Here is a 22,746-nt window from a genome sequence, read left to right as displayed (position 1 = left end):
TCTGGTTTCAAACCTCTTTATTTTGTGCCTCGGAATCAGTCTGGTGCCCCTGGCATCAGGGAAGGGAATAGGAAGAACAGCTTCGCTTTGTTGCTCTTTTCTTGTCCCCCTCTTGTGCCCCTTCTGAGCCCCTGGCAGAAGCCAGCCAGAAGGTGGCCCCAGGAAAAGGGTGTGCGGCGGGCCCCTGCCCAGGGGGCAGCCTGTGCTTCTTTACGTGGGTAGGGCAGAACAGGAAAGCCGGGGTTAGCACCATTGGATAAAGGGTGTTAGTCGGCCCCTGAATGGGGGCAAGAGGGATGCACAACCACAGAGGGCTAGCAGCAGCTGGTAGGGAGGGGTGGGTGGTGATAGTGGTGCCAGGGCCCTGATCAATGCCTTTGTGTCGGGTCTAACGCTCGCCCCCAAGCCAATATGCTGCCCCTACTCCCCAAGGCACCATGAGGGAATCGGGCCTTGCCCAGACTAGGGGGCACCTTAGACACTCCCTGATCCCTGATCACAATAAAAACGTGCTGCGGGCATGGGGACTCCGATTTCTGGCTGTCTAAGGAGAAGCTGGGACCACCCTGAGACACAGGACAGGTGTGGGAGCTGGGGGAGCTGGGCACCCCGCTAAGTGCACTTGACGCTGAAATGCCGGGGTGGGGAGGGGCTGGGCCCTTGATGTGCTGGTTTGTGTCTGGGACTGAAGCAGCGACACAGCACGCAGGGCAATCAGCTGCCTCCCGGGGGGTGAAGAGCTGAGATGCGAAGGCTTCAGGGGCAGTGTCCTGGAGAGGGGTCAGTGAGCAAGAAAGAGGACCAGCCAGAAGGAGCAAGGGACGGGGACAATGCTCCTCTCAAGGATTCATTTCCTTTGCAATACCACCTGTCTCCGCCCTTGGGCAGATCGGAGCCCAGAGAAGCGGAGTAGGGGTCAGCAAAGCAGGGAGCACAGCCGTGCCTCCAGGGCTCTGGCTTGGACAGTTACTCCACGCCTGTATCAAACCCCTGGCATCTCAAGCCTGGTGCGCCGCTACACCGCCGACGCCATGGCTCCAGGCTCCAGCAGCAGCACGGCAGGTGCGCAGACCTGGGTCCTGCACGGAGTGGGTGAGGGTCCCGGCAGGGGACGCTACTGTTCGGTCAGCGAGAGCCGCAGGATACGCTCCAGCTCTTCCTCCTCCTGGCGAGCTCGCCGCCGCCTCTCCTCCTGCTCCTGCGCCGACAGCTCCATAGCCAGCCGCAGCTGCTCGTCGTAGCTCCGGAACACGTGGCTGCTGGAGCCGGGACCTGGGCTGGGCCGAGGGCTGGGCACTGGTGCCGGGGGCACGGGCTGGCGCTGCGGCGTGGGTGGGGCGCTCCTGGGGGCGGGGAGGATTTGTCGTGCGCTCCCCGCTCCCGGCACACCTGGGACACCTGCTCGTAAGCGGGGCAGGAGACATCGTGGAGGCCCCAGGGCTGGGCAGACTTGCCACCCTTCTAGGGGGGGCCATGAGTCTCGCTGGGGTGTCCTGGCCCCACCCGGTGGTGGAAGATCCCAGGTCCCGCCAACCTGTCTGTTGAGGGTCTGAACGTCCTGGGAGTTAGGTCCCTGCTCTCTGCACATGCCTGGAGCACTGGCCACCCACCCTGTGCCAGGAAAGGTGTTTGGCAGAAGCCATCTTGATATCAGATGGAGCCCTGCTGAGGCACTAAGGGTTCTCTGGGCCTGGCAGGGTTCCAATGTCACTGTGCAGTCTGGTGGGTTAGTGGGAGTTTCTGTGCGTGTGTGTTGGGGGTAGGAGAGGGAACAGGCACCTCTACGTTCTCTTCGGCCCTGTGGGCACTGACCTGTCCTGTCGACGGTCTTCATAGGACATGGGGTGGGTGCCTGGCTTGCTGTTGGTTAGCGCCTCCCAGATGGTGACCTGGAGGGAGGGGCCCGTTAGCTGTGCTTGTCTGCACTTGGAACGGCTTGGAGTGGCTTCGGGGGACACACCTGGTCATACTCACTGCCCGCCTCAAGCAGGCTCTGCTGGATGGCGAACTGCAACAGGTCATCATCTTCGTCACGAGTCGCAGCCTCTCGCTGGCCACCCAGCACGCTGTAGCCACGGGGGGCCTCGAACAACGCAGGGGAGATCTCACAGCCGCGGCAGGAGGCTGGGGGCGTGGGCCAGGGGTCAGGTGTGGGCTGGGCTCACCCCTTGGTGTCAGGGAGGGAAACAGCGGAGCTTTGAGAGGGCGGGGCTCTGTGGGGAGTGGAGAGTCTCACTGGTAGAACTGGAGCTGCTGACGCTGGAGGAGTCGCTGCCCGGGGAAGGTGTCTCACTGCTGGGGCTGCCTCGCACTGAGGGTACCGGCTCATCGCAGCCATTGAGGTTCCCGAAGGTGATGCGGGCGTTGAGGATGTGAAAGATCGGGATTTCTGAGGATAAGGAAAAGCCATTAAGCACCATCATCTAGCGCCCCCATACCTCAGACCCACTGCCCGGATTTCCTCTAAGCCTCCCAAAGTGGCTGAGGAGAAATTGGCGGGGGTGGGGGTGGGGGTGGGGGGGCACTCACCAATCTTAACTGGGAAGCCAGGAGGCAGGCGCAGCGTGATGAAGTCCCGGAGCTTGGCAAAAAGTGCATTGCTGACAGCCATGAGGTCAATGATGGGAGCCACCTGCTCACACAGGGACAGGGGATGCTCCTCACACAGCCACAGCTTGGCCTTGAACCTGGTCCCCCAGATCCCAAGGGGTAAGGGAAGCTGTAGGAAGCCATGGCCTCCTAGCACCTCTTAGACCCCTGCCCTGCGCACCCCTCCCCGGAAAGAGCAGGGAGTCTCACTTCTGTGTCTTTGTGGTCAGTTCCATGGGACGACCCATGTCCCGGTTGCCAAGCTCAAAGTTGGGGTTGAAGTATTCCTCTGCAGTGATGGCAGTGGGATTGGCTTGGCTCAGGGTCTGAGTGATCAGGGTCTGTACCACACAGGAGGGAGGCCTCAGTCCCTGACCCAAGCCTCTCATCTCTACCCACTTCAGCACAGAGCTGACATTGGCTTTGTGAGTAGGAAGTCCACACAGGTCATGGTAAGCAGAATGCCAGCAGAACCTCCTCCTAAGCCACACCCACAACCTTCAAAACAATAACACCCCTGACACACACTCACCCCATTTTGGGGGCCCCCATGCTGCTCAGCAATTCCCAAGAAAGACTGCAGAGGTGTTTTACAACCTAGAAGAAATGTGGGGTCTCAGGCAATATTGCAGTCTCATACACATGGGTGCCTCATCCAAAGCAACTACACCCAAGATCTAGACTGGTGTCGAAGGTAGGGGTGTGGGTAGCTCTCACACCCCACATTCCTAGCCACTTTCACCTAAAAGTGATGAGGACTCTTAGGAGCAGGGCCCAGGACCCACTCACTGCAAGACTGGGTGAAATGAAAGGGCACCTAAGCCAGATGTGGTGGGTGGCACTTGAATGCCAGCACTCAGGAGGCAGAAAGGTGAGTGGGTATCTGTGAGTTTGAGGTTAGCCTGGTCTACATCAGGAATTTGAGGCCGCCAGGCGATGGTGTCGCACGCCTTTAATCCCAGCACTCAGGAGGCAGAGCCAGGCGGATCTCTGTGAGTTCAAGGCCAGCCTGGTCTACAGAGCAAGATCCAGGACAGGCACCAAAACTACACAGAGAAACCCTATCTCGAAAAACCAAAATAAAAATAAATAAATAAGCCGGGCGGTGGTGGCGCACGCCTTTAATCTCAGCACTCGGGAGGCAGAGGCAGGTGGATCTCTGTGAGTTCGAGGCCAGCCTAGTCTCCAAAGTGAGTTCCGGGAAAGGCGCAAAGCTACACAGAGAAACCCTGTCTCGAAAAACCAAAAAATAAATAAATAAATAAATAAATAAATAAATAAATAAATAAATAAATAAATAAATAAAAATAAGAATTTGAGGCCAGGGTAACAGAGTGAGACCCTGTCTCAAATTAATAAATAAAAGCACTTAAAACTCAGAGGATAGCAAAACACTGGTCTTCTTTTGGGGAGTATGTGTTGAGTACTTCCCTTTAGGCACATCCACATAATGACTTCATTTTCTTCTCATGTAAGGCAGGAATTACTTGTTTCCACTTGAGACAAGTTAAATGATGCCCAATGAATGTGTGTGATACAAGCAGGTATGCAGACCCAGTGGCAAGGCTCTCTGACTTTCTACCAAGGCTTTGAATCAGATGACTAGATTAACCTATAAACGGCATGCATGACATTTATCTCCTAAATGCAATACAGACATTAGTAACCAATCACTGAGCCCAAATGAACCCTAGGAATCTTCTTTGCAGTATGTTAGGCACCTATGTGAATTGAAATCAATTTGTCTGATTGAGCCATCCTGGCACTGGCCTGCCAGAGAATGTATTGGGGGCACAGTCCTATTGGTGGTCCCTCCCAGTCTGCAGCATTTCTCCCCATTTGTCTCAAGCTCATTACCTTTGACCTTGCCCTTGTGCTGTTCTGAGAGATGCTCTGTCCGTGTCCGGGTGATGAGCTCCACATTGGAGGCCCCGTATACCTGAGGACAGAGAGGAAGGGGCTTGGAGACAGCTCTGGTGCCCGCTCTCTAGGGAATTCTAAACACTCCCTCCAATAAAAGTCTTGGAGGGGATCTTTGCCCCAGTCTCTAGGCATGCAGGCAAGTAAATACAGCAAATTATTCATCCATTTACTTATTCATTCAACAAACGTTTTAATGGGACTTGGGATTGAATTCAGGGCCTCTCATACACTAGGCAAGTGTTCTACCACTCGGCCACAGCTCCAGCCTCGGCTATCAAACATTTTGAAGGGGCAGGTAGATGCCAGCCATTTTGGTAGGCATCAGGGGTACAATGGTGAACAAACCCCTGCCCCTTTGAGAGTCACAGTCTAGTTGGAAAGACAAGAAAATGTACAGTTATAAAACAGTGAGATACATGCCCTACTGGGGGGACCCAAGGCCCCTTATCTGAACATATAAAACCAGGGAGGGCTTCCAGGAGGAGACAACATGTGCAGAGCCTTAAAGCCTTTGTCAATGCCTTCATTCATCATGTGCTGGGCAGGTGGTATCCCACAGTGACAGTTTTTTAGAGGCCTGGCTTTGAGGTCAGGTAGCCAAAGTATGATCCCCAGCCTGCTCCCTACGATTGTGCACATCGCCTGTGTTTCAGTGAACCGCCATAATCCTCGTGACCTCATCTACAGGCAACCCCTACTAACTTAGTGGAGTACTAAGATTAAATGGGGTGCTATGGAGAGGGCTCAGTCACATCTGTAAAGTGGGGAAGAGAGCACCTGCCTGTTGTGAGGAGGAATTGTGGCTATTATAGGTTTCCCCACACCCACACAGCACATCAGAACAGAGCCTTGGATGTGAATATCCTAAAGACTCCCACAATGCCTATAGAGGAAATCTAGTAGTCACTGTATCTAGGGTAAACATTAGAATGTAACAGTTCTTTCTCACTGTCTCTAGGGTAACAGTTGAATGTGTTAGTGTTTGTTGAGGGTACCTAGACCTTGAAGAAATCATAGCAGAGAACAGTGATTGTTCTCTATGCTTTGTAGAATTATTTTTCTGAAGGGTTTCCCATCCATGCATGACTTTGGTCACAAGACCATCCAGGCACACTTGGAAGTCTTGAGTTATTGGGTACTGCAAACAGTATACACTAAGGACTAAAGGTTGTGGGGGGGGTGATGATTCCTTCAGGGAACATACAGAACAGATCAAAGGGGCTTTGGTATGAGGAACTTGCATCCCAAACAGCCTTTGTGTACAATCAATAAATACGCTTCTGAACGGAGGTTCGAGATTCAGCTCACAGAAACTGTTCCTCCCAGCTGCCAGAGGGCCTAAAATTACATTCTGGGGTGACTCTCCTTTTTTGAGCAGCCCGCACAACACAGAACACCCGAAAATGCCCCTCTCCTGGGGCATTTTTTGGTCTCATGCTTTTCCTCCAGGTTGTACTGCCTCTGTGGCCACAAGGCTGGGAAAAGTGGGTTGGGAGCCCTCGGCTCAGCATGGCCAAGCTCCAGAACCTGGAGCTGTAGCCTCACCTTGGCTTCATACCCATTCACCATCTCTGTCTTCTCACTGCGCCAGCCCAGAATGCCAGTCTTGTTCCTGGGGAGATAGAGTTGTCCGGGTGAAATGGTCGCCCATCAGGCTAGCTTCAGGCTAGCCAGGACACACCGACTCACCTCTCAAAGGAGATGTTCTTGGTGTCAAGCTGTGTGGTGACAACAGGCGCCGTGAGCCGGCTCAGTACTTGCTCCTCAGTGGGTTGGGCAGCAGCCAACAGAAGCTCCCGATCCTGCCCGGCCAGCGCCAGCGTCTCCATGTACACCACACGGCGATCATGGTCAATTTCCATGACCACCGCACTTGTGTCTGCCGCCGGGGAACAGCAGAGGTCAGAGTGGTCTGGGGTTGCCTACTGTCTCCCGCCCTGCCCTATTTACGGCCAGACTGACCTTGACCCCTGAAGACAAAGCTGCGGTTCCCTCTCTGCCAGGTCATATGGTCAAAGCCCAGAAGTGTGGTGTCCACTCTTAGGTTCTGCCCGCTCTTCCACACTTTGTAGGTATCACTAGGGCAGATCTTGGATACTAGGGGCACTGGGTAGAAGTGAAGGTCAGAAAGGGCTTCAGTTTCCTGGGCCAGCCCAGGGCACAGGAATGGAGTTGGTAGCACAGACAGAAAAAGACTTAGGGCACTCAAAGGGAGAAGCCCTTCCTTCAGCCCCTCCCCGCAATGTACATTTGAGCGATCTGAGGTTGGGCACAGGGACGGCTCACACTCCACTGCCTCTAATACCCACTGTGTGTCCATTCATTCACTCAGCCTCTCACCCATGCTTTCAACAAGTATTTACTGAACACCAAATACATGCCAGCACTGTTCCAGTCACTAGAGATAGGCACTGAACAAGGTAAGACTCTTGCCTGTTGGACTTTACCTCAGAGCAAATGACAGGCAAATCATTACAGAGGGAAAGCAATGACAGTGGAATGAGACAGCATCTGGGGCAGTCCGGAAAGACCTGGCTGGGGGTTGGCACGGAGCTGAGGCTAGGTGAAAGGAGCCCCACAAAGAGCAGGGAACCACACTCCAGACAAAGTCCCCAGATCAGATCCAGCCCCTCTTACCCCAGCTAGTGAACTCCCATTTCATTTCCACGTAGAAATCCTGGGCCTGGGGGAAGATGGAGAAGGGGGCTGAGCTGGCACTAGAATCAGGATGTGGGGGCCGCAGTGGGCAGGCGGAGAGCCGCCTCACCTTTCGAAGCTTCTCCAGGAGCATGGGGATGCCCGCCAGCCGCTTCACCACCCGCTGGTAGTCCCGGTACCTCAGCACGAGCTGCACCAACTCCAGGTCCCTGGTACTCACAGCCTCCTGCAGTACTGGGGGAGGGGAAGCGATGTCACAGGGTGAGACCCTTTGGCCCACTCCAGGACACTGGATAAGGGGCTAAGATAAACAAGGGTGCCCACCTGTCCAACCACTGCGATTCTCCCTGCCCACATCTGCACCATGTGCCAAGAGCACCCGGGCACATTCCAGGTGCCCCAGTGTTGTGGCCAGGTGCAGGGGCGTCCGACCACGGGGGTCCAGCTGTTCAATGTCCACCTGTGGAGGAAGTTGAGATGGAGCCCTGGTCACTTTGGAGGCATCTGGCAGGAGGGGCCTCACAGCACCTGAACTGGCAGCAGCTCTCTCGGGATGTCACCTGGTCCAGCTCACAAGGCCATGAGAGGGACCACGTGATGAGCTGTGGCCCTGTGAATGGAGAGGGGCACGGGAGACAGGGGGAAGGACACTGGGAGAGGGTGTGAAGGCCTTTCTTCCTGTGTGCTCGGCCTCCAGGGAAAGGTATGTCCTCCAAGGCATGGGCCTCCTGTGGAATGCAGGGCAGAGACTGAATGTGGTCCATCCAAAGAGGCTGTTAGCCAAGGAGGATGCCTGAAGCTAAACCTGTCTAGTGGCCTCAGCCCACACTGTCACGAAGCGCCACAAATTTACAGAATTGGCGTGACCGCTGAGTGACTGTTGGCAAACAGGCATGACAATCTCTACATGTGAGTAGTGCACACACCCATAATCCCAGCACTGGGAAGGCTGAAGCAGGAGGATGGTGAGTCCAAGGCTAGCCTGCACTACATGGGGAGCAACACCCTCCTCCTGCCCAGTTGCACTGGTTACGATCAAAGAACATGTTCACAGCACAGCTTCAGAGGCCTGGGTTGTGCCTTCAGGTTCATGCACCAGCATTTTTGCATAAATCCTGTGATTTCACGGATGATATTCCACTATATGCAACTGTATTGTGTTGTGAAAAGCATATGTGTTAAACATAAATATTTAGGTATATCTCAGGAGTCTGGATGTCTAGGAAACTCAGTGAAGCGACCATATGTATGTTAACGGCTTTCCAAAACTTATTAAAGAGCTTCTCTCCCAACCCAGATGAGGCAACAAAAACTATACTGAAATGGATGGGGTTGCTATTGCTTCAAATATAAGAAGTGATTGTTTTTAGACAACTGGCAACAGGTGTCTCTGACTGGGATTCCTGACCCTGTGGCTTCCCAGGACTTCTACCTGGAGGAACATCCTGAATTGCTGTTCAGAGAGGGAAATCATCAGCAGACTTGGAGTTGTGGAGACAGACAGGAATCTGAGCAAAGTGAGACGTAAGAAGATGCAAAGCTCTGGAAAAGCGTGAGTTTTGAGGAAAGGGAGAAAGGTGGGGGAGGGGAGGGAGGGGGGGAGGGGGAGATAAGGAGGAGGGGGAGGGGAAGGGAGAGGAGGGGAAGGGAGAGGTTGCTCCTTTGCACAAGGGTCCCTTTGAGCCTTTAATGATTACCAAACCTCACATGCGCACAGTAAAACTCAACAAGATTATGCAAAACAGAGAAGCGGGCAGATAACTTCCAAGGCTCACTGAGGGCGGCCATTCACACTCCAGTCCGCCAAGAGTCTGTAGATCCCCTCTATTGAGTAGACAGTGTACACTGTGCCTTCTCAACGGGGCTCCACCATCCCCAGAAAAGAGGCTCATCTGGGCCACTCAAACAGGATCACACTCAGTGGCAAATAACTTAATTTGCTAAAGGGAGGCCTAATACTCTTTAAAGGAAGATAAAGTTCAGATGTTTGATATCCATCTATAAGACCCAACATCCAGCCGAAACTTGCTGGGGGACGTGAAGCTGGTCCTGGCATCCCAGCAGTCAAAGGCTCAGGTAAGAGTTCAAAACCAGCTTGGACCACGCAGTGAGACTGTCTCCAAAACCAGCCCCCCACGCTCTCTGGTGTGTCTGGGGTGCTGAGTGCCTCCCTTGCTCGTAGTCCTCATGCTTAAGCCTACATTCAATACCTTTATTAAACCCCAACTCAATGTCCTTAAAAAAAAAACAAAAACAACCACCCTTCAAAACTTACTCCCCCTGTCACAAAGTAGGAAAGTACGGTCTGTAACAGAGAGGAGAGAGTGTTCAGTAGACGGGGTTTCTCTGTGGAGCCCTGGCTGTCCTGGAACTCACTCTGTAGACCAGGCTGGCCTCAAACTCATAGAGATCCGCCTGCCTCTGCCTCCCAAGTGCTGGGATTAAAAACGTGCACTACCACTGCCCGGCCTTTTGTTAGTTTTTTAACATGCTCTCGATGTGAAGCCCAAACTGGCAATGGCGTGGCCCTTCCTCCACTCCTCGGTTGGTTGTTGTTATTGTGGGAGGGAGGAGCTGAGACAGGGTCTTAGCTGGCCTCGAACTCACAGCTGAGACTGGCCTTGGATCCTTGATCCTCTCACCTCAGCCCTCTAAGTGCTGGGTATCATGGGCACGCACCACCACACACAGCTTGACGTCTGGAATTAAAGGCCTGCTCTGCTATGCCCAGCTGTAAATTTTTGTTTTAGCTCACCCATTTTTTGAGGCAATTTGTTGTAGAAATGACTACAATGATAAGCCTTCAGAGCCAAGAAATGCAACACCCCATAAAAAGCCGATGCCAAGGCCCCTCATCATCAGATGCTGGGAAAGTGCTAAGAAAACCCGAGGATCCTGATAGGAAGGAGGCCTGTATCCGTGGGACAAACAGAAAGCGCTTCTAACTTCTCTTAGAAGTGATCAAGCCCTGACTCAGCATAATGAAACCTTCGGTGCTGGGGTGGAAGGAAGGAAGACTCTGGGTAAAACTCTATACCGAGTGAAAAGACTCTTCCAAAAGGAAGGGGAAACAGACTCTGTGGTAACCCACAGCTCAGAGAACGTACTGCCAGAAGACATGTGGAAAATGGTCAGGTGGGAAGAAAATGATACCAGATGGAGACTTGGATCTACACAAAGAAATGGAGAACGCCAAAAATGTTAAATTTGCAAGTATAAGAATGTCAGTAAAATATTTAAAACCCACAAGAATAAAGAGAAGAGATGTCAGCAGATGAGAAATCTCCGCACGTCTTGAGAAGATGGAGAGGGGCTGAGACTCACCACCGACAGAGTGGAGCGGAGAAAGCCAGGGCCCACACAGTTGGGGGGCGGGGCAGAGCAGCAAGCCAGGTTACCCCAAGCTCACCAGCATGGGGTGTCTCGACTCAGGGACACTGATCACAGCAAAGGACGAAGTTATGGAGTGCATCACTGGTGACCAGTGAGACCAGCCCCTTGTACTGGATCCTGAGCTATCAGCAACCAGAACGTACTACCACTCCACCCAGGGAGGGCACTGAGTTTTTCCTTGGAGGGAGTAAAGACCAAAATGATCTCTGAATAGAGATATTTGGGGTTCCCGTGATCCTGTAGCTTGCTGCCCAGTTGTTCTATGTGTCAATGAGCTCCAAGCCCCATTCCCACACACATCCCTACAGCCACGTGGAACTGGGCACTGAAGGCAAAGTGTCCACTATGAAATCCACCAAATAGACAATGGGACCTTATGAACAGGGAGGAAACTGCCTCTGTGGGTAGTGAAAGGAATTTGGGGCTAGGGGCAGGGCAGCCAGAGAAAATGTGAAAAGAAAAGATGACTGAGTTCTCAGACCGAGGCCCCCTGGCCTCCTGTCCCTGGGCCTTTCCTCACCTTCCCGGGCTTGCTTCATTCCTGCACCGCGGCCCCCGGGCTCATCTCACAGTGGAGAGTGCCTCACTTCGCTGCATTTTCAGGTTAAAACAAACGGCACTGGCCGCCGCCAGCGGCAGCGGAGAGATGCTCTGCAGTTAAAGGCACCTGCCACCAAGTTTAAGTCCCCCCAGGTTGATCTCAGGGACCTACGTACTGAAGAGAGAAAACTGACTTCCAAAACTGTCCTCTGACCTCAACGTGTACAGTGGCACACTCATGCCTCCCCCAACACACACACACACACACACACACACACACACACACACACACACACACACACACACACACACACAGAGAGAGAGAGAGAGAGAGAGAGAGAGAGAGAGAGAGAGAGAGAGAGAGAGAGAGGACAACTTTAACTTTTAAAAAACAAAACCCATGCCTGCCCCCACCCCAGTGTTCCAATAAGACTTCTGGCATGAAAGGCACATGCTTACTTACCACTGAGCTACACCTCAGCCTCCAGAACACCCACCCCTCTGTTAACATCTTTATGCTCTCTCTTTCCTTCACCCTCCACATCTGCTCTATCCCCATGACCTGTAGGCTCAACCTTCAAGGAGACCTAGAGGCCCCTCGGTTCCCATCCACCTCAAGCTACCATGCTGCTCCCAGCCACCTCTCCTTCGTGTGGCACCCGCCCTTACTGCTCACATCACCTCTCTCCTGCCTCTACATGACCAAGCTAAATTGAACTCAGGGGAGCTAGAGAGATGGCTCAGTGGTTAAGAGCACGTGTTGCACTTGGGCTCACATCCAGTTCCCAGCACCCACATGATGCCTCACAACAACCCACTAACTCCAGTTCCAGGGGATCTGATGCCCTCCTCTGATCTCTGAGAGCACCAGGCATGCATTCGATACACATACATGCCTGCAGGCAAAACACTCATACACATAAAAAGACAAATAGATCTAAAATAAATAAAGAAATGAAATTAGCACAAATCTCCCCCCCCCCCCGTGGGTTTTTGTTTTGTTTTTAGTGTGTTAGTCTAGAATCCTAGCCTTGGACCTCTCGGGAAACTCATTTGACTCACTCACAGCTTTGTCGTCTTTAAAATGGTCCCTTGAATAGCCCAGTATTATGATTTTTACCCCCCAAGGCTCGTGTGCTGGAAGCCTGGTCCTTCCCAGCAGAGGAGAGAAAGGTAGTGGATGGCTAAGGGCTGGGGCCCAGAGGGAGGTAATTCAGGCATGGCAGCACCAGGCAAGGACAGGATCACAAGAGCAGGTCAGGTCTCCTGGGACTGGATCAGCTCCCACAAGAACGGGTCATTACAACCAGAGTTCAGCTTCCTGGCTCTTTGCCCCGCCCCACCCCCACGCTCCTTCTGGACCTGCTAATTTATTCACTGTGACACAGCCTAGGGGTCCTGGCCAGCCGCTGCTTCTGTGCTCTTTGAACTTTCCACTTCGACCTTTCCAGTCCCCAGAATTGTGAGCTACATCAACCTTTTTTTCTTGTAAAATCTTCAGTTATGCTGGAGAGGTTTTTTTTGGGGGGGGTGGCATTTGTTTTTGTTTTGTTTTGGTGGTATGGGGCATCAAGCCCAGGGTATGTCTTGCTGTCTGCTAGGCAAGTGCTATATCAAGGGCCACACCCCAGCCCATCAGGAATTCTGTTAGAGCAACACAAACTGAGTGTATAGAACCTCTCTCTCCCTCCAGGCTGCCACCCAAATGTCACCTGGCATTAGTCTGCCCTGACAACCAACCTGAGGTGATGGTTGCTGCTTACCTCTCTGTTACCCGTTATCCTGTTCCAGATCTCAGTCAACATCCCAGGCTCCTTCGCTTTTTCAGTTTCCCTGATACCCCTATTTTGTTCATCAGTGGCTTCCCAGACCCTGGACAGCATCTGACATGTAACCAGTGGTTACACATGTGTTAAATAAATGTATAGATACTACATTGAGGGTCAGGAGAAAGTTTTAAAAAGTGTATAAAAGTCATAAACCAAGAGATTTAGTTCTGGAAGCAGTTTACAGTTATAGAGGTAGGTATCGAGGAAGCGCCCAGTGGGGTGGTGAGGCGGGTAGTGGAGGAATGGAAGGTGTTGCCTTAGAAACCCAGGAGCTGGAGACCAGCTCCGTGGACAGTAGTGATGCTGTTCCAGCATGAGGACCAGCATCCATGTCAGGGAGTTCACAGATACCTGCAACTCCAGCTCCCAGGACCTGATGTGTCTTCTGGTCTCCCAGTGCTTATATTACTAAAAATAAATCTGTTCTTTCTTTCCTTTCAGACCAGGTATGCTGGCGTTGGTGCATACAAAAACATGTGCATGCATCATGACACTGTTTCAAACCACAAACGGGGTCAGCACTTTACACCTATGTTGTGACACACACTTGTGCATGTGGGTACTCTGCGCTACACACACACACACACACACACACACACACACACACACAAATCAGTGTAATAAACATTTTTATTTTTCTGTTTTTTTTTTTTTTTTTTTTGGTTTTTCGAGACAGGGTTTCTCTGTGTAGCTTTGCGCCTTTCCTGGGACTCACTTGGTAGTCCAGGCTGGCCTCGAACTCACAGAGATCCGCCTGGCTCTGCCTCCCGAGTGCTGGGATTAAAGGCGTGCGCCACCACCGCCCGGCTTATTTTTCTCTGTTTTTTAATTGTTATGTGTCTGGGTGTTCTGCCTACATGTATGTCTGAGCACCGTCTGGATGCCTGGTGCCTGTGAAGGCCAGAAAAGGGCATCCAGTCTCTGGAACTAGAGTTATTGATGGTTATGAACTACAGTGTGGTTTTTTGTTTGTTTTTAACTGAACCCAGGACCTCTGCAAGAGCAGCAAGTACTCTTAATCACTGGGTCATCTCTCTAGCCTAGTAATAACTGTTTTTCAAAAAAGTAAATAAATCTTTAAAATCATTGTTTGCTTTTGTGACAATTTCTCATGTAACCAGGTTGGCCTCAAATCTGCAATGGCCCTCCTGCCTTGGCCCTCCTGCCAGGCCTACAGTGAGAGCTACCATACCCCGTTTATATCATTTTTTAAACTTGTTTTGGCAGGCCTTTACTTTTTAATACATCGGGAGCCTCAAAAAACAAGTGACCTTGCCCTTCTGGGTCCCTGAGCTGTGGCTTGGAGCTGTGAGGAGTCCCACAGATCCTACAGAGAAAGTGGGGAATGAATTCACTGTCTAAGGTGGGCTGCGTCCCCCGGTCCTGACCTAAGTGGGGTTCTGGGCCATGAGGTGGGAATGAGGGAGAGCCACAGACCTGAGCTGGTTGAGGAAGCCAGGGCGTGGTCTTTAGGCCTGTGGAATGACCCAGCAGGTAAAGGTGCTGACAAATCTAGGGGAGTGAGTTTGATCCCCAGGTCCCTCGTGGTGTAAGGAGAGGAACAACTCCCAAGATTTGTCTTCTAATCTCCACACCACTTGCTCTATGGCATGTGTGTGCGCACACACACACACACACACACACACACACACACACACACACACACACAAATAAGTAAATGTAAAAAAAAAAGGAAGAAAATTAGGAGGAGGAGGAGGAGGAGGAGGAGGAGGAGGAGAAGAGCCTTCGAGGAGGAGGAGGAGGAGGAGGAGGAGGAGGAGGAGGAGGAGGAGGAGGAGAAGAAGAAGAAGAAGAAGAAGAAGAAGAAGAAGAAGAAGAAGAAGAAGAAGAAGAAGAAGAAGAAGAAGAAGAAGGAGAAAAAGAAGAAGAAGAGCCTTCCCGGAGGAGGAGGAGGAGGAGGAGGAGGAGGAGGAGGAGGAGGAGGAGGAGAAGAAGAAAAGAAGGGCCTTCCCCCAGGGTTGCAGGTGAGCTGCTGGGTGTCCCCAGCTCCACCCTAGATGCCACTGCTGCTGCTGCTACGGAAGCTAACAAGGCCCTAGGGAACTAGTGGGCACCCTGCCTGGCCCTAGGGCTCCTGTGGGCCTCAGCTCCCAGCTCTAGAGGCTAAACCTCCTGCAAGATGGATGCCTTTCCCACCCAACCTCCTCAAGACTGCTCCTCCCAGCATCCGCCCTGAGACAGCCCTGATTCCCAAGTGGAGCCCATGCACCTACCCAGGGCCCAAAGCAGTTCTCCCCACCTATCCAGAGCAGGACCTACCGCACAAGTGGCATGGTGCCCTGGGCCCAGGTGGGAGAATTCATTAGTTTCCTCAGCAAAAGCTCACAGCTGTTTGTTTAATTGCTACAATGAAAAGGTTTCCATGAAACCCAACACCCGCCCTCCCCACAGAGAGAGTAGAGACTCCTGGACCCAGCAGGCTCAGAGGGAATCAAAGCTGAAGTCTTTCGGGTTTAAGAGCTGGGGTTCTCTGGGTAGAAGCCGCCTCGCCTCCACTCATGAGCACCCCTGTGCACACGCACACTGGTATGCCCGGGTTCCAGAAGAAAGCATGCCCATCCTACCTACCCACCCGGTCCCCGTGTGCTCTTCCCGCACAGGCACAGGTGTGCCTCGCTGCTCCTTGGCTCTGCAGGAGTCCCCTTGTGTAATGTGTGTTTGGTAATGGCATACCCGGTCTAAACGTCCACATGCGCCAGCAGGGTGTTTTTCAAACTCTTTTATCGTGGACAGAAACTGTTTGTCAAGTAAAGCTTTAAAAGCACTTGCCAAATATACAGTAAGTCTGGGCACTGAAGAAGGGTGGGAGACCAAAGAGCCTTGGCCACTTGGCCTCCCCTTCTTCCCCTGCCACCCACTCCTCCTTCTCAGGCCTAGAGAAGAAGGCTGGAGTCTGGTTTAGTCATTGCTTCTGAGAGCTGCCACCTAACAGGGGCTGTAGGGCTGGGTATGCCTGTGCTTTCTCAAGGGTGGGAGGGTTGAAGGTGTTCCTCAGATGGCCTGGGGTACATGGATGACTATGGCCACTGGGGCAGTACTGCTGACTCGCCACCCTTCCATCCCGTGTGGCCCTTCTTCCATCCCAGAATGCACTGGTTTGTTTATATGTTTTTGAGGTTTGTGGCTCTCTCTGCTGAACTTCCTAGCTTCCTAACTGTGGTGTTACCCCCACACCCAGGACTTTAGAGTGAGGGAAGGTACCAGGTGCTCCTCCAAAGTTCCCAACATAACTGATACTTCCAAAAGGGTCTCACCGCGCTCTAGGTAAATGGAGAAAGTGGGAAGAAGGACCATGGCAGAGGCAGCCCCAGGAAAGGCAATGGTTCCCAAGGACCTTTTCAGAATCCTTGCTGTCAGAACGATCCTGTTCCCATGGCCATCCCTGCCCCTTCACCCCGAGGGAATGAATGACTCCAGAACCTGGGCCATGCCAGGCGAAGGAGAAGGGACGTGCACTGCCCTCTACCACCGTCCGTCCTGCCTGGCAGGGCACCTGACAACCCTACTACTTCCAGGCTCCCGCTGGGCTCCTCCCTAGCATCCCAGCCCCTCTTAACTGCTCAGCATTCCCAGAAGAGGCCCCAGTGGCCGAGCCACTCTGAAAGCTCTGTTTGGCCCCACTCAGCCCATGAGCATTGCCAGGCCTGCCCACGGGAGGCCTCTGCAGGCCTCTGTTGGAGCAAAGCAGAGGTAGCTGTGCCAAGCAAGGACCAGGGAGACCCAGCTGCCAAGTGCTTGAGGAAAGCGTGGTGGTTTTCTATGGTGGCTTGTGCCAGGAGCTTTAGAGGTCAGGGGACCCCCGCACACCATCTGGGATGCTAAGAGCCTGCAGGAGTGCTACCATGACGTCAGGTGGCTCACCCCCAAGTGTGTCTCCTGAGAAGCCATCATAATGAGAGACAGTGAACATTTGAATGCAAGTGTCACTCTGTGTCAGCCCTGGGGTTGGCACAGCCAGGGACTCTCCCGTCGAGGCTAACTGGTACTCTGGAGGGAGGAACACCTGCTTGAACTCCTCAGGGATGAACAAGGGTTCATGTCACTGGTGCCCTATATTCTCCTGGCTTGGATCAAGGACAGGCAGGCAGATATCCATTTCAATGAGACATTAACGTACCAGGTCCAGAATGGGGTAAACAGGGTACCTAGCTACTATGGCATCCTGAGCATGAGGAGAAGAACGCTGTGAACAGCCCTGGCCACCATGACCTGCAGCAGCTGAGGCTCCCCAGCAAGATGGCCGACGTAAGGTCTGTCAACAAAGACCTAGATGAAAAGGCCTTCTTCTGAGACAGACACTCCACTTCTTTCTAGTTTTAGGGAAAGGACCACCCACACCCTGTGGTTGAGGGAGCTGAGCTGAGACATTCTGGGGATTCAGTTTCTAGCCTTCTAACAATCCCTAGATCTGTGGGGGACTTCCTCAAGCAAGGAAAGTAAAGAGGAGCCAGAGAAGACAGGATTGGATCTTTTTGTCTAAGATCTTTCCCAGAACTAAGTCTCTTCAGGGCAGGCATCGGTACCTTGTATTTACTTCTCAGGCCCTCTGACCTCCTGTCTTTACGAAGCTTTTATGACAGGTAAACTCACTTGGGGAGGCCTTATGGAAGCAGAGGCAGAAAGGAAGCGAAGCCCCAGGCCAGCCCAGAGGCTTGCAAGCCCAGATCATTTTATTATTAAATGAGAATGCAATGCAGAGCTGAATGCTGTAACTGAACTGGAGGCTCAGCGGGAATGCAGGCAGTCTGATGTCCAGCCTTGCTTGGCCTCTTCCCTTGGGAATTAGGTCCTCATACTAAACTTCCATGATTGAGGAAGTGGGTTCTCAGCCCCTAAGTCTCAGACCCTAATCAAGCTGGGAGGTCTGAATCTTAAGGAACTCGGGGCAACCTGGGCCCAGCTCTGCCCACCCCTTCCCCCGGGGGTGGGAGTTGCATCAGACAAGCTTTGCAAGTTGCCTGGGTGGGAAGAACAGAACTGCAGACTGCTAACGACCTGTACCTGCCTTTGTCCTGAGTAATGGCTAAGAAACACCACCATTTCCCAGTCTTTCTGCTTGTTTTGGTTTTCGGATACAGGGTCTCACTATGCAACCCTGCTCTGGGACATGAAGTAGACCAAGCTGACTTGCGGCAATCCTCCTGCCTCTGCCTCCCCGGTGCTGAGACTACAGGCATGCACCACCACTTCTGGGTCCCAGTCTTCTTTGAGGTCACTGCCCAAGCCCAAAACTGTCTGACCCACAGGTTTCTCTGGCTGGCAGAAAGCAGGGAACCCGTGTTCTGTGCAGAACCTCAAGTCCTTCCTGTGGCCCCTCCTTCCTCCACGGTGAGCCGGTAGGCCCTAGCACCAAAATACAGGAGAGCGCTTTTCAGCACCTGGACAAGGTCCTTCGGGGCTTTCTGGTAGGGTCTTCGCCACTCCTGGCTCTGGAGCCAGGGCCGCGAACGGAGGCATCCATAGATTCTGTCCACTCTAAGCAAACAGAGACCTCGTTCACCAGGAAGTGAGAGGGCACTGGGTGGGGCTGGGATGCCTGAGAGTGCCACACGGCTTGTTCCCCGATCCTGTGTGGGCCCCCTCCCCACGCAGGCCTTTCTTATCTCTGCACACTCACACGGGGAGGTCGCGCCTAGACCGAGTGGGGTGGACTCTCCCACCACATGGAGCACAGACAGAACCGACAGCCCCTCCCTACAGTCCCTTAAAGCCCCGACGGCGGAGGAGGGCACAGGGTCCCTCCACACCCGTCTTGGAGGGCCCGGAACACGTGTGGACCACCGGTCCGGGAACCAGCGGAGCAGGCGGGGGCCGCTCCCATCACCCTCTTTAGGTCAACAAGCACAAAAGCCGCGGCTGCAAACAAAGAAGCGCCGCAAACTCGCCGGGGAGGCGGGACAGGCGGCGCCGCGCCCCCTCCCCACGCCGCGCGGGCGTGCCGGGCCATGGTCCCCGACGGCGCTCCTACCTGGCCGGCGCGGACCTCCTTCTCCAGCTCGCGGTGGCGGTTGTGCCACACGAGGTAGTGCAGCGGGTACTTGCCCTCGGGCCCCTTCCTGGCGGAGGCGTTGGCGGGGATCATCGCCCGCTCCTCATGCCGGGGCCGCGGCGCCCGGCCCGCGGGGAGGGACGGCGCGGGAGCCGGGGCCCGGGGCCGCGGGGCGGGCGGCCGGCGCTGTCTGCTCGCGGGGCTGCGGCTCGGGCATGTGCGAGCGGCAGCGGCGGCGGCGGCGGCGGCGGGCGGGGGCGGCGCGCCCGGCGTGGTGCGGGCGGCGGGCGTCCTCGGGAGGCGGCGGCGGGCGGCGCGGAGCAGCCCCCACCCGCCCGGGGAGGGAGCGGGCACTCGGCGGCACGCGGCCTCGCGCCTCGCCTCCCACACCCCCGCACACAAAGACGCCACTCGGCACCGGGAGCAGGGGCCCGCAGCGGGAGCGGGGGCGCACGGGGCGCCGGCCCCGGGGACGACGCCGCCGCCGCAGGGACGCGCGCCCGCAGCCTCCGGCTACCCTAAACCGCATAGCCCGGCCCTCAGCCCGAGCGGCCGGCGAGGGATGAGCGGATGCGGGAGAGAGAGGAGGGGACCCGGGTGCCCGGAGCTGGGCGAGTTACAGCTCGGCCCCGCAGCATTATGGGACTTGTAGTCCGCCTGGTGGAACCGAGCTTTTCGGATGACCAGAGACGGTCTGGAACTGATTTCCTGAAAGGGTGGACAGAGAGTCGGGCCCGGCCGAAAACGGAGGCCTTACTTGGATGCCAGGTGGGTTGGGGCGCTCCTCCACCCGCTGGCATTTTGCCTTTTGCAAGGAAATGGAGGAGGCATACAGGCCTGGCTTGAAGGGTTGGGACGGGAGGACGGAGGACGTGTGGCCTGAAGAAGTGAGACTGGATCCCAGGGAGGGTGAGGAGGTATCTGGATTCTTAGAAGATATTGACTAATGAGTGGCCCCTAAGAGAGATTCAGGGTTATCAGTACCAAGGGTCATTGAAGCAGCCAGGGATCTGACACTTGAAATATTTCTCAAGTCTTTTGCTCTCTCAGAAAATTAAACCCATCTTTCCAGACATCGCATTGGAAAGAGAATGTCTAACGGGGCGAAGAAGACAGTCCTTCCCCTCCATTGCTCAGCAAGAATCGGGATGAGGCTGAGCAAAGACAGCAGCAGGTGGCAGCTTCCCACCTCCACCCCATGTGGGTCCCTGCCTAAGGGAAATGACTGAGTCCTGATTGCCTCCTTCCTGGATGACCAGAGCAGACGAGCCCTTCCACAAGGATCCCTTGCAGAGAGTGTGGTGAAAGTGAAAATGGCCTCTGTGGCAGCCAACTGCAAATGTTAAAAGAACCAAGACGCCCTGGAAGAGAAAATGGATCGTGATGTCAACAGAGCTGTGTTTAAATACCGCATCAACTGCTTGATCTTAAGCAAATTGCTTACACTTCTGAGTTTCTCGGACCACTCACCTCTTAAATGGGATTGGATACTACCTCCTGGGGTGAGCTACGGATAGCAACTGCCTGAAAACGGCGTCTCTCGCTCCTTCAACCGGGCTGAGACAGGTGGTAGGAATGAACATGTTGCCTTCCTTGAGCCCACCTTAAACCAAGGCAGAAATAAGGGATTCCTCGTCAGCCCCACTCAGAACAACAATCTAAAGAGTGTGGGAGGTGCCAGCAAAAGCTTGCAGACTCCTCGTGCCTCCCTGGGGTTTCTTTGTGTGGTCTTCTCCCCTGCCTCCTGCACACCCAGCCTTGCCAAGCCCGGGAGGGCTGAGGGAGGAGCAGACTGCCTCACCCCTTTCTGCAACCTGGGAGGAGCCGGCAGGCGTCTCCACAGCCCAGGTCCGCAGCCCACCTCCACCACTAGGGGTCAGCAGAGCGTCATGATTGCAGCCTGAGTTGAGGAGGGGGCTAGAGTAGCCAGGAGGGGACGTCTAGGAGAGGCCTCCAGAACGCTTGTACAGTAGTGCCTCATTAAATCGTTTTCAGAACCTTGTGTGTGATTCCACTTGAGCTGTGCCGTTTCCTGGGATAGTGACATCTCCGGGGAACCCAGAAACCCTTCTATCGCCATCTTCAAACACTGAATCTTGGCTGTGGTGAGGTTGGGGGTTCTTGAACAAAGTTTAGACCGTGTGTAAGTGCTAGGGCCACTCCCAGGCAGTCCCTGAGCCATCCGGGAGATGGGGCGGTGGAGGTTGGGAGAGCCATGAATCATTCTTCCCCTGAACAACCCTGTAGCCCTAGAAGGGAGCGAGGCCAGCATGCATTTGGGGAAACTATTCTTTGGGTAGCTAGGTTCCCCTTTTGCCAGATGGTCGTCTACCGACACTAAGCCCAGGTCGCTTTCCCTTTGATCTGAGCGCCCTGACTGCCACGTGCTCGAGACGCGCCCACACAGCTAAGAAACAAAGGCAGCCAAGCGACAGGGCTGCCAGCAGCCGCCTCGACATTTAATAAATGAAATTCCATAGCTGGGGGTCGATCCGGGGTGAACGGGCGGCCACTGTTCCTGGGCTGCGCGCCCAGTTTCAGCTGCCAGGTTGCTTCCCACCTCCAGGGCTGGGGCCACCAAGCCTACAGACTCTTCGGTACGAGGGGAGTATGGGGTGGCATCACCACCACCCTCTAGTTATCTTTGCTGGCAGAAGCCCCACCTGCTGAGCTGCGGGCTGTGGGGGGAGGGGATGTCTGCAAGATTTTTTTTTTTTAAAGGTGAGATTATAAATATATCCTGTGGATCGCAATTTCAAACAAACTTGTCAATCTGGGTTGCAGCAAAAGGCGATGGAACTTTGCATGTATTTTGGGTGGTGTGACTCACAAGCATTACTTGTCTCCCCTAGGGAAGGAGCCTGCCCACCCACAAGTCACTGCTGCTCGAGCACTGCTGGGAGACGTCGACCCACTCAGGCACCCCTATCCAAGGACTCCCCCAAACCCCCGTTCTATAACTGAGCAGGAATTCCTGACACCTAGGGAACTCTCTCCCTTAACTATGTCACCACTGACCTGCCCCTTCCTCTGCGCCGCCCCCCTCGCCCACCGGGTGTTGTGTATCTCTGCCCTCCCCACAAGTAGAGTGCTCTGACAGCCCTTTAGCTGCTGTGAGGATGGGGGCTGGGTGCAAACGGGTCACACGTGTATGGGGGAGCATGCTCAGTGTGGGGTGCACCCACGTGCAGCCTGCACTTCAGCTCCTTGCCCCCTCCCCCTCCCTCTCCTGTCTCCATGAGAAGTCAAAAAAATAAAAGGTCCTTACAAGAATTGGCTCCTATATGTTATATGCATATGCTCTGGATACATATAATACACCCGTTGGGCGGCCCCGAAACATCGTTGATGCATCCAAAACAGATGACAAGCTTGTGCTAGTGCACACAATACAGTGGTCACTCTTAACCATCCAGGTTCTGTGCTTTCTTGTTTGAAACAAGGATGGTGTGGTTTTTAGTCCCGCAGGCAGGGAGTCACACTTGAGTGACCTCTCGGGCACCTGGCCGTCCATATTGGTGGTAGCGTGTGTTACTTGGCGGGGGAGGTGGCCACAGACCCACCTGGACACTGACATGGACACAGAGGGGACCAGAACACACACTTCACCCCAATCCAGCCTCTGACCGCGAGGAGCAATGTGCCTGGGGGTGCTTCCCGTCCACCCTAGTCCCCGCTCCATCCGTCTCGCGGCTCCTGGACCACTCCCCAATCTGAAAGTGAAGGTCAAAGTGCGAGCGGGTGTCTCGGCGGCCGATCAGGCTGGAGCGGGCCGCGGCTCCTTTAAGAGCCCCCCGTCCACTC

The 22,746-nt window shown here is 54.2% G+C and overlaps 1 protein-coding gene across 3 annotated transcripts; it reads right to left on the bottom strand.

Moving 5' to 3' along the window:
- Positions 1-2: 2 nt before the first annotated feature.
- On the bottom strand, positions 3-19,120 carry Ankrd13b (ankyrin repeat domain 13B). Of its 3 annotated transcripts, none has more exons than XM_052755949.1 (15): positions 18,922-19,120; positions 7,495-7,630; positions 7,280-7,404; positions 7,150-7,195; positions 6,475-6,618; positions 6,202-6,391; positions 6,058-6,124; positions 4,447-4,528; positions 3,122-3,186; positions 2,800-2,930; positions 2,530-2,687; positions 2,237-2,389; positions 1,961-2,124; positions 1,813-1,889; positions 3-1,398 (listed from the first exon to the last, which is right to left on the bottom strand). In XM_052755949.1, exons 1-15 carry the CDS (start codon positions 19,033-19,035, stop codon positions 999-1,001), a joined length of 2,052 nt encoding a protein of 683 aa, XP_052611909.1. In that variant the 5' UTR covers positions 19,036-19,120; the 3' UTR covers positions 3-998. The 3 variants fall into 3 exon arrangements, with proteins under 3 accessions (XP_052611909.1, XP_052611908.1, XP_052611910.1); XM_052755948.1 differs by having other exon boundaries at positions 991-1,343; XM_052755950.1 differs by lacking the exon at positions 3-1,398 and adding an exon at positions 1,447-1,611.
- Between the last annotated feature and the right edge of the window lie 3,626 nt (positions 19,121-22,746).

The sequence above is a fragment of the Peromyscus californicus genome, unplaced genomic scaffold, assembly GCF_007827085.1.
Source record: "Peromyscus californicus insignis strain IS unplaced genomic scaffold, ASM782708v3 Scaffold_3__1_contigs__length_106647218, whole genome shotgun sequence".
NCBI classification, from domain to species: domain Eukaryota; kingdom Metazoa; phylum Chordata; class Mammalia; order Rodentia; family Cricetidae; genus Peromyscus; species Peromyscus californicus.
The sequence above is the reverse complement of the archived record's forward strand: the minus strand, read 5'-3'. Positions and strand labels throughout refer to the sequence as shown.

Coding starts and splice junctions, on each gene's coding strand:
- Ankrd13b (XM_052755949.1), bottom strand. CDS start 19,035: ATGATCCCCGCCAACGCCTCCGCCAGGAAGGGGCCCGAGGGCAAGTAC. Junction 6,125..6,201: donor AAGAACATCTCCTTTGAGAG/GTGAGTCGGTGT, acceptor CTATCTCCCCAG/GAACAAGACTGGCATTCTGG. Junction 2,931..3,121: donor ATGGGGGCCCCCAAAATGGG/GTGAGTGTGTGT, acceptor TGTGTGGTACAG/ACCCTGATCACTCAGACCCT.